This window comes from Frieseomelitta varia, unplaced genomic scaffold, assembly GCF_011392965.1.
Source record: "Frieseomelitta varia isolate USP_RPSP 00005682 unplaced genomic scaffold, Fvar_1.2 scaffold_582, whole genome shotgun sequence".
NCBI classification, from domain to species: Eukaryota; Metazoa; Arthropoda; class Insecta; order Hymenoptera; family Apidae; genus Frieseomelitta; species Frieseomelitta varia.
Window position 1 is genome coordinate 512,801 of NW_025110348.1, and position 20,264 is coordinate 533,064.

The 20,264-nt window shown below is 42.2% G+C and overlaps 1 protein-coding gene across 3 annotated transcripts in view; it reads right to left on the reverse strand.

The window, feature by feature from the left end:
* Positions 1 to 20,264, reverse strand: part of LOC122534280 (protein madd-4-like) — a 233,200-nt gene that overhangs the window by 105,067 nt on the left and 107,869 nt on the right. For all 3 annotated transcript variants that reach the window (XM_043664776.1, XM_043664774.1, XM_043664775.1), the window contains one exon: positions 74 to 190. In XM_043664776.1, the coding sequence (XP_043520711.1) occupies positions 74 to 190 (117 nt within the window). The remainder of the gene's footprint in view (positions 1 to 73; positions 191 to 20,264) is intronic.

A 20,264-nucleotide genomic window follows, 5' to 3' on the forward strand; every position in this document is an offset into this window, starting at 1 on the left:
TGAACTTCGTGAAGATATCCGTCGGAGAGTTTGGAGATTCGTGTAAGGGAACAGCGTTTAGTAATTGACTTACTTGGTCTCCGGAGTCTGCGTCGAGGTTGCTGTTAGTTTCCGAGACCTCTGACACGTCCTCGATGGTCGAGTCGCCGATCGTGCTGTTGTCGCTGACCACCGGGCCCAGCAGGCACGTCTGAAACGATATCGAAAACTCCAGTAGAGATCAGTCGTATCCCCGATTATTTCTAACGCTATCGAGATCTTACATTCGCGATTAATGTCCATCAATCAAAACGCTCGAGATTGATTTCAAGTACAAAACGTAGCTGGCCTGCGTTTGCCAGTCGGAGCGATAAGAGTTAATTTTCAACGTCTTTACATTTTTCAAGAAACGTAATTGACTTCCACGTTGCAGAGAAACAGAGGGCAAATCGTAAACGTAAATGTTTAACCAGGCACGCTATGAGAAATGGAATTTAACCTGACACGATTCTTGGAAATGCCGTCGCTTTGTTTTGGTCTGGTCTGGAACAGTTGCGCGCGTTCGACGCGATCGATCGCACGGTAATGAAAAGAAAAAGTGTAAGCGCTCCGGGTCCTTCGGTGTCGCCGAGATAAACGTACGTGTTCGTACTCTGCGAGGACGAACGTGAACGAACGAGGACGAACGAGGACCGCGCAATTTAATTGTAGCCGCATTTCCGCCCAAAAACGGATACCCACTTTCTGGTATTAGCGCGCAAGGCGGAACTTTTATAACGAGTCCGAGATCGCTTTTTCATCGCGCGTTTAGCGTGTCTCATTCCGAATTTCGTGGCACTGACTTCTTTTTTTTTCTCTCTCTCTCTGCCGGAAGTCGGACGTTCTATTTTTTTTTTTTTTTTTTTTTTTACTACTGCGCGCTGGTTGCGTGCTGAGTTCTCATTGAAGTAATTTAACCGTGATTTCGCGATCATTAGTCATACTTTGTCACGTAGATTATTGGAATTACATGATTGAAAAATTGTATAATGTCCAGAAATCTTGGAACAAGTACTATATTTACATACAATAAAAATAATACAATAAATGTGAATAGAATAAATACGTACTTTATACAAAAGGTTCTATTGATATATTAATATATTATTTAGGTATTTTAACATTATATATATTGTACTGTTATATTATTATGTAGATACATCGTATTATACTGTATTATAAAATGTGCGTACACGATAATCTATAATGGGTACCGAGTATTGAAAACAAAAGTATCCCAAGACTTTTGAGCGAGACTTTATACATTGCATACGATTAATTGCGGAATTTTATTTCCTGATAAATAAGATCTGTATTTATATTATTTTTCATTTAATTGTCTCTATATTTCGATATTTAATTCAATCATATTACTTTAATACAATTTGACAATATTTTCGTAACATTACTCTGATCAAATCGTTTAGAAAGTTGATGAATTCGGCGTTTGATAACGAGAATGAGGAGGAGTTACTTGGTTCGTAACAGAAATGTCACGGGAAATCGGGTCTAACGCCTCTAACGCGTTATTAGCGATAAATTCAGACGCCTAGGACGGCCTGTAATTAAAGGTTAACGATAGGCGCCTCAGGCCTCCAGAAAATGAACTCGTACGCTTCGAGATTAGCGCACTGCGAGGCAAAGATACCCCTTGCCTCGTTGATTTTACGATCATGACGTTCTATTTACTGGCTTGTTATTAGTCGGCACGATTAGACTCCGAAACATTTTTCAACCCTGAGTTCGTTAAGCTCCCCGGAAAGGGATTCCATCCGCATAGTTGTCTGAACTGGTAAAAATCATTTCAGCGGAACAACATTCGTTCAATTTCGTTTTGTCTCGCGTTGTTTCCATTGGAGGGGCAGAGGGGAGGAAGGAGAAACGTTCGTTCTAAATGCTTCAAATAGAAAAATATTTCTTTCGAGTACGCGCGCTGAAACAATTTTCCCATCACTTTCGTTTCAATTGTAACAATTGTTACACCACAAACAACTGTATCGCCATTGTAAACCATTGTAAACGCAAACGATTTCAATAAAAAAAAAAAAAAAAATCCGTCCTTTAAAATTACTAAAATACAAAATACGGTATTTCACGAAATAAAACGAATCGTAAGTCTGCCGAATGTCTCGAAAAAAAGGAAAGTATTCTGATTAGAGAAATAGGATAGTAAATAGTGATGTCAGGCTTGCAACGATTTCAAAACGTTTCTCGGCCTCTGTACGATTTATTAAAAAAAAGAAACGAAAGAGATCATTGCGTTCTCAGCGCGTTCGAAGTTCGACGATTATTAATTAGGCCACAAAGGGATCATTAAGATCCCGTGAAGAAGTTGGGCGTTTACTGGCGTACAATCGTACCGAGATGGCGATCGTTAAAGAGATTGAACGAGAAAGTTTCAAAATATTCAGAGACTATAATTCCCGGTGGAAATTGATCAAGTCGTAACGCTTGGTAGGGGCTTCCTATTGAAACTGGGAGGTCATTATTCATCGTGCGATCATTATGATTAGCCAATCGACCACCTAGCGGCTTCGCCGGCGAACGCGCAGACCTTGCTGTTGGAAAGAAGGAAAGAAAGAAAGAAAGAAAAAAAAAAAAATCAGAAAATTATAGTGATCGAGACCGACGATCGATTAACCGAACACCGTTATTACCTTGCTAGTAATACGTCCGGCCAACCTATTCGCCATCGTTTAAACGCGACAAACACGATTGCCATCGACTTTAGAGCAGTAATTGAACGAAACCGAATTTAACCCGATGAAAAGTATAGATTGAGGTTGTTTTACTACTTTAGAGCAGGGTACTTAGATCAAATTAGTACAATTTCAACGATTTATAAATTTTGCTGGTAATGAACAGTCTACGTGTGTACAGTGGCTATGAAACGTACCGATAACGAAACGTGGCATTTTTACATAATAACGAATTACATCCAAGTATGCTAGATCTTGTAATTTCACGTGACTTTAAAGACACGATGCTAGAAAAACGTTCAATTCTAATGCTTTTCATCCCCAAAAGAATCTAAAAATCTCTGGTATTTTATACCAAATCAGTTAAATCGTTAAAGGGACTTGTCGAGAAGTGAAATTTTGTTCAAAAAGTCGAGCTTTTACATTTCCCTCTCCAAATTGTCACAAAAAAAATGTACGAGTAAAATTTCCCAGGAATTTTAGGATATTTCAATACTACACGAATCAATATGTGTCGTACGTAAACAAAAAAATAAAACAAGATATTCGCGGGAACGTCGACTATTGATATTATTCGGGCAACTAGGGGCCAGAAAAACAGATAAACGCGTACACATACGAGGCTTTGAGGTACGATGGGAGACGATATAAAAAGGTAACGTATGCGTGTCACGCGCACGCTTGTCCAGCATACAATAATATCGATGAATAACCGGGATTTCAATTGAAATACGCGTGACTCGGGGGACGACTGTGCTGCCATACACCGTCGAGATTCGATACGATATTCGATGCCACGTACATACATACATACATACATACATACATACGTAGGGTCCGGCGCGAAACGGAACAAGGCTTATATATCTGGTGAAAATTTATGCTCGACACGGGGGTGTCCGACTAACGAGCCGCGTCTACGCTCGATACCGTTTAATTCTTATCTGGCCCCTCTCTTGATTGGCTCGCGTGCCGTGCCTGGATTAACGCCGTCGGTCCACATTAATTCTGTAGTAATTAACTTAGCCCGCCGCCCCGACACGACCTGAATCGCCGTGGCGAGCTTCGACACCGACTTTCGAAACTTCCTTCCACGTGGCGCCACGATCAAAAACGCCCGTGGTAATTGAATCGATCGGCGGCTCGATTAATGACCCGTCACTCCTGTTATCGACTTCGTCTCAACAGATCTCCGCCCGGTTAAGGAAACTCTTTCCTTTTTGCTTCTTGCCGGGTGTTTTAACGATCGTCTGGCCAACTGGGCTACCTCGTTGATTCAACGTACACAACGCGTCAAGTCGCGTTTCGATTTCGCAGCGATAACTTCGACGGGATTTAGCGGGACTTACGCGTTGCAACGAAACGTCAAGAAAGCAGATATTTATAGGGACAGCGACACGATGGGATGTTTTGCTTTGAGACGAAGAAAATAATTCTGTCGCGAGGAAGAAGGCTACTTTGGAAATATTTTAATATCAAGCATTTAATATTTACTATTTTATCATTTTGAATATTTTATACATTTGAGTAATTTTATAATTTAATATTAATGTTTATCTATGAGGGCGAGCCTTTTTTATGTTCTGAATGAAATTATATTATTATTATTATCGTTATTTCTTTGCTAGAAAACATGTCAAAGGTCATTTTCTTCTTTTTTTTTTTTTTTACATCTTTTAAAAGCTTAGAATCTGGATAAAATGACAAATAAAAAGCAAAATATGTTCAAATAATATTTGGATATTAAATTATGTATTATGTAAAATAAATGATAAAATAGTAGATAATAAATATTTAAATCCATAAATTCAATCAACGTCATGTTAGATTCAATTTCAGATCAGAGAACCTCATCTGCCACACGATATATTCGCGGATGAAATCTTCAGTATTGTCGTAAGATTAAAAGCGAGATGTTCAAGTTATTTTTTGAACGGCTGAAAAAGGTTTTTGGTTCGTGAAATACTGTTGTGCCTCGCATGGATCTGAAGCGTGCTCGGAATATTTACGTGGTAGCGTAAAGAGGTTCGAGATGAGCGTCATCGATTGAAAAATTTCGTTCTCCAGACGATGACGCGCCTCTTTCACGAGTCAATGCACTCGCCGAGAAACACCGACGCGGCGTGTGTGTTTCTCGTTGATGATGCTCCAAAGTGGCTCGTCTTCGATACACGCAAATTTCTTTTTCACCGACGCTTCCCGCGCCTTGTTTGTCTCGCCTCACGTCAGAAACATCGTGTCGGAGCAAGGTATTACATGTCTTGCGCTCGCGATAAATGTGCATGCAAACCTGTCTTTACTTTTAGTTTCATTTTCTCGCACGTAATTTCGTGAAATTGCGACAAAATTTCTTCAGCCCTTTTTTTCACTACAAAGCCAAATCCATTCATAGAGGATTGGTAAGAAAAAACTTTCTAAAAATTTTTTTAAATTCTCTTTTTTCAAACACGTTCAAAGAGAAAGAACTAGATTAACAAGACGCTTTTTTCTGATATCCAAAACATCTATCGTACAAAGTTTTGAACTGTTTACTACTTTCTTAGAGCAGAAGATTAAATTCATTCGTAAAGTGTCAGTACTTCTAATTCTTCTGGAATTAAAATTTTTTTACATACAACTCTTTTCATACACAATTCTTTTATTTCTTATATACAATTCTGCGAAATTATAGGAAAATTTTTATGACTTTTCAACAAAATTTGTTAAAGAATTGATAGTGAACTCTACGCGCTCAAATCCTCAGAGATCTGAAATTACAATAAAACTCTTTACTCTTCTAAAATGTAAAAGTATAGACTCTCACAAATAGTTATCAGAGAATTCTTGTAGCTCAATCCCTTTGCATTTGCAATAATCCACCAAAAATCAGGTTCCAGTTCTATCACCCAGAGGAAACCAGCGAAAATCAACTTCACGTTGATAAAGAACCTTCGAAGGAATTTCGTGATGGAAGAGAAGTATGCATTCGGGATACGACACGGTGGATCACCGTTGGTCCTAAACGGTTCCACGGACAGAATCATCTTTCAGTGACCTTTCGTAGGGAGAGGGGAGGAGATACGACGGCGATTTATCTCGTCAATCAAGAGACTGCTTTATCGCCGGGGAAAAATTGATATTCGATTACACGATGCCGGCCTGAGCCGGTTGGTCCCGTGCCGTTTTCAAAACGGACCTCCGTCCGTCGCAGGACGGGGAACACGGTACGCTACTTTGCGCTCCCGTGTGAATAAGATTCATTTTCCCGACGCGAGAAATTAATATCGAGGGGAAGAAGTATGGCCTCCTTGGCCTCGCTAAAAGGCCGCCCGTGTAGACAGATTAGATCCTCCTCGAGGATCGGCCTAATCTTCCTCCGGGGACGCTCGTGGACAATGCGTCCCGCTCCACGTGCACACGTTGTATCGCTTAAGATAACTTCTTTATTTATGATCGCGGTTGGTGGCTTCGCGTATTAGTGGTAGCGGCGAGTGTTCGATCTACAGGGCGTTCCAAGTCAGTTGGATATTTTTAACACAGTTCTCGTGTATTTTTGCAGCAACGCACGATTTCAATGCTACGTATTCAACTGTTTATTAACCAGTTTCGTGCTGCTGTTGTCGTAGCATCAAATAATTGTTCATTGCAAGCATCGTAAATTTTTTAGTACATTCATTAATATTTTTCTGGAGTATTTCACTTGTTGATTTAAATTTTTTTTTTTATATTTGTTCGAAGATTTTTTCTTCCTTTTTTTACAAGTGTATGAAAAGGAAATTTTAGGAAATTTTACTGTATGAGACATCCGTTATTTATCTATCGGGCGATATTTATTATATTTTGAAGGCTGCAGTATTTTTACGTAACGATGATGTTCGTACGAGATAAGATATAAGTTCGGCTGCACAGCTACGAAGATTTATGATTTCTAGATTTCGTTTGATGTATCTGTGTCATTGGAAATAAAAAATTCGCCCGTGTTACCGTAAAGTACCGCGAGAAATCAGTGCGACGGTGATATTAAAAATCCTCAAAGACGTCTTTTAAACACACTTGCGAGTGAATTTTTCAGAATCGATTTAACAAACAAACATCGTAACTACATCGACTAAAGTACAGCCTGAACCTCAATTTTATACTTGAACTTTTATTGTAATTTGAACTTTAATCGCTATAAATAGATAGACGCGACGTTTCAGTAGCAACGTTCTATATCCGAATTTACATCGTTTAATTTAAAAAGCGACCGAAAAAATCTTACAAGAACATTTCAACTAAATTTGCACAAGAAATTACGCTCGAATTAAGCGCTCTATCATCAAAATCTCGAGACTAAACTGACCGAATAAACTTCCGATTCACCTCGAGGCCGATACTACATGCCGCGTGCTCCGTAAATCGCCGGCCGATTTATCGCCATGAATTCACGCAGCAGCGTGCAGGCGTAAACGAAGAAGCTCGCTTATCATTCGATCGCACTCGACAACGACATACACCACCTCTTCCCCCTGAACGTTCTCGCGGGCATAAATACTGCCGAGCAAAGTGGTTCTACCTGACGATAATCAACGCTTTTTACCCGTGGCCCCTCTATCTGGCCCGTCTTCTCGCCCCCCCTGTGAATCAAACACGCCCGCTCGAACGCTAATGAAAAACGATCCCTCCGCGCTTGCACCGATGGATCCTCCAACAAACGGGGTAGGCAGATTGATTTAATGCACCGTGCTGCCGGCGTTCGTGTCGAACCGCTGCCTTCCAAGTTGCGCCGCCACGCGTGATTGCATAAAAGCGCGCGAGGGGCAGAGTGGGAGCTGATAAATGGCCGCGAGCTACTTAAGCATCCCTTCTCCTTCTCCCCGTTCCCGTCGTAATTGTTTCCATCGATTTCGAAACGCCCGTTGGACGGTTACTAATTAACGGGGGCCGTCACATCACCAGAGTTTCCAGTTTGCCAAGAAATTCCCGGAATCTGGGTCACACGGTTCTTCCACGTTCTTACAAATGGCAATGATGGCCCGGGGCACGGTCGACACCGCAGCGAACGACGTTGGACATTTGGACATTTTTCTACCGACGAAGATTTAGCGGAAGGAAGATGAGATGATCGTAGTCGCAACGTATCGCAATTTTATATATCGCGTTGATCTCCCTTGATGAGAGGAGAATGCTTTAACGATATACACAGGGGGTTGCCGAGGTTAAATCGTCAAACTTTAGATATGAATTTAGAGCCCTAGAACAAGCAAATTTTCTTCTTCTGAAAGTATGCTCGCAAATGCTTTCTTCGTGTAGGGAGCAGTGAAGCAAAAAGTGTACTGTTAATAACATTGAAACATTAAAATTGAGAATAATGCAAGCGAGTAACGAAATAATAGACGTACAGTGTCAATCGTCCACTTCTTCTGTTATTGATAGGTGTAATGCTTGTCTCCAAGCTGATGGTAATCATTTTGAGCAACACATCTATTAATAATTACAAACATAATAATTACAAACATAATAATTACAATAATTTTTAGTAATAAACACAACAATTTTCTTTAATATACCTGAATTATTTCGATGGTATACTAAGACCTACAACTTTAGTAGTAAATATCTCTTGAAGGAAGCATTTGCGAGCACACTTCCAGAGGAAAAAATTTGTTTGTTTTAGGCTACTAAATTCACATCTAAAGTTTGACAATTTAATCCGGAACACCCTGTATATATTAAAATCGGTGACTATTGTATCCTCATCGGTATATATTGCAGCCTCATGTGATTCTCAACGTTCAGTGATTAACGTTGCTGCAGCGTCATTTGACTTTCAGCGGTTTTGAATTATTAACTTGTTGGCCTACGGCGGTTCTACTGTTAACCCATTCAGGATCGGCAAACCAAGTTGAATCATGCAACACTTTGCCCCACTGATCGAGAACTTGCGTTTCGTGTCATCTCCCACGATTTATGATATCGGTTATCAGTGAATTGCAACGGGAGAAATAAATTATAGAATAGAGTATCCATCTTTGGCAGAGGTCATCAATTTGTTGAAGGGTTGATTGAAAGGAAAGGTTGGTTAGAAAATTGTACGATGGAAATGCTGGGATTATGGAGGATTCCATGTAAAATCGATCGGCGAGCCGGATGAACGAGAAGCGTGGGAGAATGGGATTTTCAGAGACTCGCCGACGCGCGAATGGAAGTCCGGAAGTCAACGGAACGTCCATGGACGTGGCAATCGTTTCTGGACTTTCCAGAATCGAATGATATTCTTTCGCGAGAAGATTGACCACTTAAGGAGATGGCTTTCGCCAACGTCGCCGTCCTCGAGACGAGAATTTTAGCGACCGAATCGTCAACAATTTCCTCGAGCTGACGTTAACTTTGCGAAATTATTGTCAAGGATACCAAAGGATAAAGAAGGAAATTGAGAGATAAATAGAATTATCTCCCCCCCCTTCTGTCTAATTATTCACGAAAGCGGCGACTTTATCAATTTTCTTCCCCCTGATGAAACGTCATTGGCGAAAGTTAATCTCCTTGATCGTCCGTCTCGTCCACGTGTAAGTTCAAATTGATCAAGGTAACAAAGCATCAAAGTGTCTTTTAATTAATGAAAATCACAGAACAAACTGAACAATTCCACATTAACCTACGTACATTCGTAAATTTGTCTCTTTTTTTTTTTTTTTCTTTTACAACTTTCTAATAGATGCACGATGACGGCAAGATATTTTATATGGATACACGTACGTCTATCAAAGTTTTAATCAGATTTCACCCGGAGGCGAGAGCATTTTCCACGAATTTTTCTTAGCCACGGGGAAAATGATGAGTCGTAAACGAAATGCTAAACTCCATCGGCGTTCGCGCACCGACTAACCACCCAATGGTTATGCGATAAAAATCTCCCTGGACCTCCCAGGGGCAAAAGATGTTTTTCTAACACTTGAATGGGGTTAAACACTGCTTCGCCATCGTTCGTCTATAAACCTAAACACCTCTTCGACCCTTATCCCCATAAAATAAGATTGAACCGTTCCAAACACGCCCTCCCACGAATTTTAAATTTGCCCGCGACTCTTTGTACATTTTTCAGCTTCCTACGAGCAACATTGAGAATTTTCTAATCAAAATTCCAAGTATTTTCGATTATATATTACAATAGACGTCAAAATATTAAATGTTATATAATTCACGAATGAACTCTGAATGTCTCGAAGTTTTTTGCAAATCAATGTGATCAGATTTTCAAAACTATTCCACAAAATTTTTAAGACGCCTCATTGTCGCGTTCAAATATTCACACGTACATACGTATGTGCATGCCTTTGAGTTTAATCAGAACAATACGTCACGTAGATTCAAACGACTCGACATCGGAACGTTACAATCGAACTTCTGAAACGGCAAAAAATTCCAAAGTTGCTCGTAAATCAAACTTTATCTCTCGGTTGTCGCGATCGCCGTGAAATCAGCGTCCGGCTGCTCTCCGTAAAATATCATCCCGTAATTCCCCTTCAATCTTAATTTTCCGGCAAGCCTTTGCTTTCTCGTACTGGGCGCGGAAACAAGAGGACAGGGCAAGCTCGAGAAACGTGCAACGATCCCGATTATCCCACGACCCTTATCTCCCTCGTTTACCCTTATCTCTGTTCCGACTAAGCCAATTAAAGTGGCCCGTGAATTTTCCAGCCAATCGAGCTTGCTTCCTGGTTAATAATACAAACCGAGAGGATCGCTGTCTATTCGCTGTCAAACCTCTTCCTGCCGTCTGGATATTCCGGGATCGGAATCCTAATATGCGCGATCGTTCAAAAAATAATCGAGCATATCGTTGGAGATGAACGACGTCCGCGACAAGAGGATCTTGGTCTTGAATGTCAACCCTTCGTTAAGAAGACCCTTAATCAGATCCACGTCCATCGGCGTGGAAGTTCTTCCTCTCCGCGAGAGAGGAAGAGAGAAATCGAGAAACGTCGACCCTCTGCAGATTTTCGCGGCTCTTGCTCTCGTTCGAGCAGTGAAAATTTCAGTGAAATAAATGGCGCGATTCGAATAATTCGGGCTTTGATTGAAGCATTAAAACGGCGAACGGCGCGAGTGGAAAAAATTGAATCTTTCCGCGGGAATAATTTACTTTTAGCTTTTAAATATACGCGAGCGTCAATTAGACTGATTGCGAGGTAAATAAATTACTTTCAGTCCAAGTCCGTCGAGCTAGTAAACCATCTGGAAAACCATGACGTTCTAGCGGCGGACGACATGTGTAAGTATCGAAATTAACAGGGATGAAAATTTTTAATTTTCACTCTCGCGACACGTGTAAAAACATATGTCATTTGTCGTTTCGAATCAGACAAATTAATTTTGTAACGGAGGTTACTGAACGTGCATCTCATTTTCCCAATTAATTATATTACTTGTATTAAATATTCAGGTTAATTACATATATTACTTATATATTAAATATTCACGTGTCCAATTAGCGATTCTCGAATGATCAACCAACAAAACTGATATTTTAAGAATGCTACGAATCTGCTGGAAATTCGGAGAACGTAGAATCGAACGGTGAAGCGGAGATGCCATCGACGTCGAGGATGGTAGCTTTCGGTATCGTTGAGAGGCAGAGGGAATTGCAGAAATGCGTCAGTGAGGTTCGTAGGATATTGAAAGTAACGTTCACAACGTCCATGTGGGAAAATCAATGGGAATACGCTGTTGCAGAATGCCTTATAGTCATAGAGTCGCTGGGAAACGACCACAGTGTGCGTGGTACGTTGAAATTTTCCGTCGGGCAATTCAGATTTACGCATTCCCAAAGAGAAAAGGAATCTTAAGTGTTCAGGTTATCTCGTAACACGCGCAGTTTGAAGTGCTCTTTGATACAGCGTTTCTAATCTCGACGTCAACAAACTATGATTCACGCATCTCGAGAATTACACTTTCTAATTTCCAGCTACGCTTTTACAATTCGTCGAACGTTCGTCGCGTTCGCCCTTTGCGACACGAAACGTACAATGTACCAATATTGTACGTTGCAATCGAATTTCCCCTCGAAACTTGAGGAAATCAGATCGCAGAACGAGATTTTCATCGGGAGAAAGAGGAGAATCTCTTTGCCTCCCTTCGCCACCCATCTCTTGCCTCTTTCTTTTTCCTCTTCCACCTGTTACGGAGTACCTTGTATTTCTTCGCGGCATTCCAACGTTTCTTTCGGGGTGGATTTACACAAAGATGACGCGGAGACGACGTCCAGAAGAAACCAAAGCCGCAAAGGCTCGCGTAACGTCGTATACGAACGAAGCTTTCCAACGAGGTCGAAATCTAAGAAATCAACGAAATAAAAAGCGAGAGACTGCGTTTTTTCTTTCTTCTGCTTCTCTCTCTCTCTCTCTCTCTCTCTCTCTCTCTCTCTCTCTCTCTCTCTGTTCCCTCGGATTAACTAAACGAATTTTGCATGGCGGTCTAAGGAAAATTCCAAACGAGATAGAATCTTTATTCACCAGAACACACGGGATCAAGCAACAGGGAGGGAAAAAAAACCTCTCGCGTAAGAAAAATTGAAAAGGAAAGACGTGGATAAGAAAACTCGCTTAACTTATGACACTCCGGCAATGATATCGATTTTGATTATGTTCCGCGACTTTGTGCAATTTGCGAATGCGCGAAATGTACCGGTCCTCTTCTCGACCGTGCATCTCTCAGACATCCTCTTTCTTCTTCTCGTCTCTCTTTTTCTTATCCCGCGTCCCATTCTCATTGGCTGGTCCGGCGCTTTCGGAAAGTGGTTTCCACGGACGGGGAGAATTTCAACGGCGAACGGAAGTGTCTACGGGGATCTGTGATAAATTTCACGGCGCGTCGCGTTTCCTCGACCAGAACGAACGGGCTTTGGTCTCGCGTGGATAAGATCTCGATGATCCTGCTTCCGATAGTAGCTTACACGACTGCTTTCTGTTTGATTCTAGTAGTTCGGTTCTAGTCGATCTGTCTTGTCCGCCGACCGATGCCCGTGTACCGATCATTGTAAATTACGGATCAGGGTGAAGTTGAGCGAATATTGAGGAAACGTTTTAACCCCGTCCTCTGTACATAATTTGAATCCTTGCGAAAAGGATCACACGATGACAGGGCACGTTTTGTTAAAACAACTTGATAAAATGTAATTTCTTTCTCTCTTTTCACGAACCGACGCGTTGAAGATATTATTTTCGAAAGTTTATCTCTGAAACTCTTCTTACGACATTCGTCGTGAATCCGAGTAAACTGTAAACTCGACGAAATTTGATGAAATGGCAATAAACACACACACACACACACTTGAGCGTAATATATTCTTACCGAGTCTACAATACATCCATCCATCGTCTGTGATAGGTACAAATGTTACGGAAAAGAGTTTCCCTTAAATCATTGTTTTCATGAATCTCGAATTTCACATTTGGAAATGTTCGCATCGCCCTTCGTCACTTCTTCCTGGCGATCCATCTTCCATCTTATACCCTTTTCTCATATCTTTTATTCTTACGGCTTCCTCTCGCCGGTTCTTGAGTCGTCTGGAATTTAGTTCTCGAGTTTCCCTTTCCTCGCCGCCCCTCCTCCTCCCCCGCCCCCTCTTACATGTATATACGATATACTGAACTTTACATCCAGTTTCCACTGTCTTTTGTATCATTTCTGCGTGCAACTCGCCCTTTGTCTCGCCCCATCCTCCTTCGTTTCACTTAATATTGCTAACTTCTTTCCCTTTTGTTCCTTCTCCACAACCCCTGTTCCAGTTTGTCCTGTCGCTTTTATTCTCCTTCGTTATCCCATCTCTTCCTCGTTTTCATCGTTTTCATACCGTTTCCTTATCACCCACCCATTTCCCCTCGTTAAAACTACGACGAGTGGCAATTGAATTATTAGCGGCGATAATTATTAGCATTGTTAGCATCATCAATTATTATTAGATATATTCAGACATTCGTTCGTCATATCACAGACTTTTACGTAAATAACAAAGGTGAAGGAATCTTAAAATGTACATAAAATGCGCACAATGTGTAAAATATGTAGAACACACAGTCTGACGTGTAATTTAGTCATCAGGCTGCTATTGGAAAACTTCACATAAAATTCACTGACGAATTATTTCATTACTTCTCGCTTTCATTTATTTTTCAAACATTCCAGATTCCAAATTCATTCACGGCGAATTCGTCTCGCAGCGATAATAAACTCTTCTGCACCCCTCCGCGATTCCACTCGTTTCAACGTATCTTCACCTGTTTTCTCATTTCATCATCGGTCTTTTCTCATCCGCTGCTCCTTTCACCGTCCATATTTTTCATCGCATCACCGTACCAGACGAGTTATATAGTGTATCTACACGATGACGGCTCGCACGTACCGTTGATCCCTTGCCTGTTTCATTCCCCCGGTGTGTACAAGCGAACGAGCGAGCGGACGTCGAAGGAAAGCGTTTCGTTTAATCACGCCGGCACCGGTAAATTGAATTATCCCGGAGGGTGGCTCGCGACGAGAACGCCAGATATGGAGAGGGTGGAGAAAAGGGAGAAAAGAAGAAGAAGAAAAAAGAATAGAACGAAAAAAAAAAAAAAATGGACGAGCACAAGCGAGCACAAGCCGATGGGTGTGGGTTTATCGAGGAAGCTTTATAGAACAGATCCGCTAATGATAGGTTATAATGGACCTGCCTGCGCCACTGGTTAACCTCGAAAATGGAACGAATTTAAGTGGAGCAGCCCGGCATGGAATTAATTCTCAGGTAATCGGAAGTCAGCGCCGAGGTCTCGGGCAGCGTAATCGATCTTCGATGAAATATGCCCCCCCGTTCCCACCTTCTTCCTGTGTGCCTCCTTCGCCTCTCCTCTCCATTCGTGTTCTGCTCGTGATCGAGCTACTTACTCGATCGATGAACACTTCGAGCCTCGAACAACCAAACTAACGTTCGAGCGTCTCGACGACGATCAAAACAGACCCCACGATGGGGTGGTTTTTTAACGGATGTTTAATTTGGCCCTGACGGTTAGATTAATTCGCCAGATGACAAAGGAGGGAAACGGTGTCCCTCTGTGTGTATGTGTGTGTGTGTGTGTGTGTGTGTGTACGTAATCGAGGCAGTTTCTCAGGTAGACTTTCCCCGGTTATACGGTATATATAGCTGGGAATTATTCCAGTGTTTGATTTCGCGGGCGCGCTTGTTCCAGCATTAACGTTCTTCTGTTCGAGAGTGCCGTGCGATGACCCATTTTCCAAAGGGAGATCCTCTCCAAGAAATGTAGAATTTCACGATACACCGTAATACTATTCATTAAGACGTCAAGTGAGTTCGCGACGAGTCTCCAATCTCCGCGAAACACTTCGACGTTGCGAATATACCGTCGTTCGTAAATATTATGACAGACGGGGAAAATCAAATAAATTCAAAGGATTATTAAGATCTTATTAAGAATCGGTATTTGGTCTCGCAAATAATTTTCGTCTTTCTCTTATCGATGATCTTTGAAAGAACATGAGATTTTGTTACGTCAAAGACCAACATACACGACGATCACGAGCCTTTCGTACGACATTCAAGATTGAGCATTAAATTTTAAATACGTAGAAATTTAGAGATTTCTAAAACGAGAATGTGCGTTACTCTCTCCTCCGATAAAAAAAATATATATATATATATATATATATATATATATATATATATATATATATCAATCGATCTTCCTTCGATACCGCAAATCATCGATTCGAAGCCTGTAGATCAGATCGAAGAAGAAAAAAAAAAAAAAAATCGATTCGAAGGTGTCGCCGTAAATTTCTCAAGGCACGATCCCGCCGGTGGTCTGCTCGTAAATTCTCCAACGTGGTGGTTTTCTATTTTCGGGGAAGCCCGCGAGAGAGAATCGAAACAAATCTTGCCGGCCAATTAGGCGTTCGCCCGCCCGGGTTTCTTTTCGGGTTGGCCATGGCGTTGTCCCCCGGCCGGTGTTCCTCCCGGTTCGTCCCGGTTGGATTAGAAATTTATTAGAGGCCCTTCTCACGCCTCGGTCACGGTCCCAACGGTTGTTGCGTAGGCGCAACGTGGGCTTTTTACAATTTTCAGGGTGGAAACCGAGAGGGCGTGGTGCCGAGACACTCGTCTCGAGTGCAAGAAACCGAAACAGCGGAGAAAAGCGGCTGAATTTATAACCTGCCCTTTTGTCACGTTTCCCAACGTGGCAGGCTGGGTCCGAGGCTGAATGTGTCGCACGCGCGCCCTCAGCGTTCGTCTAACGTGGAACTTTAGGGCTGCTTAAGAAAGCAGCCTTCTCGAGAATAGATCAGGCTCGTGATTTAGGGGAAACACGAGGAGGTTCTTTCAGTATATTCTATTACGAAAGATTATCGATTTGAAATCTTCCCAATTTATCGACGATTGAATGAAATAATTCGTGAAAGTTCTACGAGCAGCGTACAATTGGAAGCTTATTGCGTAAAATAGGAACTATTACGCGAAGGGTTTGTGCAATTTTCAAGAGAAAGTAACATCGAACGACTGTCCAAATAGTAATGTACTAATAATAAACAATAGATTAGATCAAAGAAACCATCCCTTGCCCTTTGTCTCTGAAGTATAAATACTTGTATAAATACTTGTAAAAATGTAGAAGCGTAATTCAGTCGCCGATCCTCGCACCTAAGGTTAATCCAATAACGAAATACACAGTAAACGAAATAAACTTGTCTTTCTTGAAACCCAACAGTAATTCGTATTATTCGTGTCATTCGACGGAATCGGCCCCGTTCTCAGTTTTTAATGTAATATGACGGTCAATTTCGTAAAATAAACAGCGAAACGACAGCACGTTTACGTAAATCGAAAAACGTCGAGTTCAAACACCCACCTACAACAACCGGACGCTTCCACTCGACATTCTCGAGATTCCAAGATCAAATACATATGGGACCGCGTTTGAATTTACGAGCGACCAGAATATTTGTTTACCGCGGACGGACATCACGGGATACTCGTGTGCACGAGCTGAGGGAATACCAACGACGTTTCCTAGCCTAGTACATAAAATACACGTACATACAGCGGAGAAAATTCCATTCCAGGATCTATAGACAGAGAACGAGAGGGAATCGACTTAAATGCCAAGAGGTGTTAAGGCGCTTAAGTCATCAGGCTTTCGTCGAGCGATCAGGGCCAAATCCAAGAACGTTTTGTTCGAGACGGTGTGATCAGATAAGCGCGGAACGATGAGCGCGGTATTGCTTTCAAATTGGTTTCCGATTCGAGCGTACGATAGTGCCGACCCACGCCTCTCCTACACTAGCGTCTATTCATCTACTACACGGAGGGCTCGCGTTATTAGCTCGCTCGTTCGTTTTTCTACCTCCTCCACTTTCTCTATCTTCACCTTTTATCTCTATCTCTCTTCGTCCGTCCGTTTCTTTCTTTAACCAGCTTCTACGATTCGGTTCATCGAGTCGGTCGATTAAGTGACTGATCGATTCGAGTCGTAGGCGATCACCAGCCCAGTGAGGACAAAGAGAGTGTCGCGCGCTCGTCGGTAAAGTAGGCTATCGCCGCGATTTTTCTGGCACGGCGAGTCACCCCTTCTCGGCCACCCCCTTCGCGTGATTTACACGGGGCCTACACGGAGCCTAGACTCCGTCGGCGGAACCCCAAGGATTCGTGTAAATGATCGGAGATAACGATCTGCTCGACGTGATTCCTCCCGATCCGAGAGCGAAATAATTTATGTGGGTCGTGTGTAGAACGTCGGGGTCGATGATATCGGGCGGGCAGAAACGCGATTCAGGAGTTCATAAATTTTCCGATTGAATTCGAACGGTGCCGTAAGGTTCGATCGGTATTCGCGACGACTGAAACTCTATTTCCAACACGCTGGAATTTTTACTTGAACGATGACGACTCGGCTTATTCTACTAATCTCTGGCTGTCGCCGTAACGATATAAGACGAGGTATGTGAATAGACCTAGCATACAATGTAGTTTGTCGACCCACTAACCATTTTCGTGTCACATCCTGTCGTACCGAGTTAGGCAAGTTTTGCACGGTCATTTTGCAGGTTCAATTTGCACGTAAAGTGCGCTAAAAACCTACCTCGTCTGTGATATCAGTAAGTAACTGATAGTTCGCGAGAGTTTAAATCCAATGAATCTTCACTCTCTGAATTATTATTGACAATCCGGTTAGAGAATCCAGTTTTACATCCCGGCGCACAGCTAATTTCGATTATTGCGTTATTCGCTTTGTAGCGCTGTTATTGTTGTTATTATTATCATTATCATTATTATTCGGTACCACAGAGACAAAAACACGATTTTCGAATTAAATATCCGGCCTTCCAACTCGATTACCGACGAGCCGAAAGACAATTACTTTAACTTTAAAACTCAAACGACGCACGGCTAATTTCATTAATCTCCGCTAAACATCGTCGCTAACTCGCGAGAGGTAAAACCCATACAAATCCCATTAACGTCTCCCCAAGGGCTGGTAAGTATACAAGAACGTGGGAACGATATAAATGGACAATGGTTCGGGATACACGCTGCGGATAGACCACCTGTAGACGAACGAACCGTATGAATCTAACGCGTTTCTCGTGCCTCGAGATCACTGGCTACTTCGATCGAGCGGCAACCGGATTTCGAAATACACTTCCGGCCGCGTGCAGATTTGTATTTCGTAGCCATATGGCAGGGGCTGTACGTTGCCTGTGAAATTAACGTCCGGATCGCGGCACCATCGAACCGATAGCATTGTTAGATAAATTTCAGAAGCCGCAAACTACGAGTAACCAGTATCAAATTGAAACCAAAATTATACCGATCGATGTCAAAATTACCCGCGGTAATTGAAACTGTTCTCTGCCAGAAAAATGAAATTTTAACCTCGCAGATTGCACGACTGTCATTTCGTTGGTTGAGAGGCAATGTTTGAAAATTATAGCTTGCTAATTTATTAATATTATCGTGCAAGAGGATGTATCGTAAACATACATGTAATTCGATCTAGTGGAAAGAGGGAACAACCCGAAAGAGCAACAGTCTGCAAAACGCGTTAGAAAAGTTCGAGAAGATATTCGTGTAACTTGGGTATTTGGAGAAATTCCATCGATTTATCGAAAGATCAACACTCTATTGTCCTATGATTACGTCATATACCGTTCATTTTATTGCCCCGTTCTATACCTGCGAGATGGTTCTCCACCGCAATCTCGAGGCTAACGAGCAGTTTTAATTGCATATCGACCACGGGATCCTAGAGAAAAAGCAAATACTCGATAACGGATCGTTTTTCCTAGCGTTTAAAACAGCGTCTAACGAGTCACGTGTATGATCAGAGTGCGATCAAGCCGCTTCTTTTTTTTCCCCAAGTTAAAGTAATGAAAATTTTCGCACAAGGACAGAGATATTCTTCAAATTTTCCCCATATTTTGATACATTGTACCTTTAGTTTTAATTCCGTCACCTACGAATCGAAAGTACAAATGGAAAACGAAACGTTCTACGTTTCTAAAAAAGAAAAATTCCAGCGGGACCTTTTGAAACGGAAAAGTGCCATTTTGAAAGAGGGAACGTCGAAAGTATCGATAAATTTATTTGCACGGACCTTTCAGCAGTAGAAATAAGACTGAATAAAATTTCTCACAGTCTCAGTGTCCCGAGTATAGCGGGATTAACGCAGGAGAGCACAAAGGGTTAACACCGGCCAAAATAATCGTCATCGAGATCAGGAAACGACCCCCATGTAATTTCCTCCGCGAAATTCGTTTCGCCCGGCCCCGGTGTTTCGTTGAACCCCGGTATTTGCCTTTTCGGTTGGCGGAGCTAAATCGTAGGAAAAGGAACAGGCATTGTCGGTACGTACGTAACAATGACTACTTGACAGCAGAAAAGATTCGAGAAGTTTCGCAGCTGCGGTCGGTCGTTGTAGGTTCTCCCTTCTCTCTCTCTCTCTCTCTCTCTCTTTTTTTCTTCTCTTTCTTTTTTCCTTCCTTCGCCACCCGCGAACTCCCCCGTTGACCAACGATGGTCTCGCCTTTTCATTCGTTCGGCAAGTTTCCGCATGAGACCCGGAGCAGAAGGTCGGAAGATCCGAGAGCTGATGCTGCTGCTGCTGCCTCGTCGAAAGTCTTAACGATCCCCAAGAATTCCCGGACTTTAGCTTCGCCAGCGGGATCCACTCCTCTTCGTAGGTGGTTCGCGCTCGCGAAACTACACAAGTACCCGGCGCGTCCCGACTTTTTCTTCCCGACCGGCGCTGTTTATTTTACAGTCGAACAGCCCCTCGAACGGTTCCCGCTTGATGCTGGAACCATCGCGTCATTACCCTGCGGATTTCTTTTTCTTAACCGAGAGCGATCCTTGCCGCTTCGAGGAGATCGAAACGAATCGTGTCATACTAACGGTTCAAATTGTATTAATTACAATTTGAGAAAACAAGGAAGAGAAGAAGAAGAGGAAGAAGGTATCGCAAATGGTGAAAAGCAATGCGAGGAAATATTGAGGAGAAAAGGAGTGAAACGAGTGAAAATGCTAAAAGCTCGCACTTAATG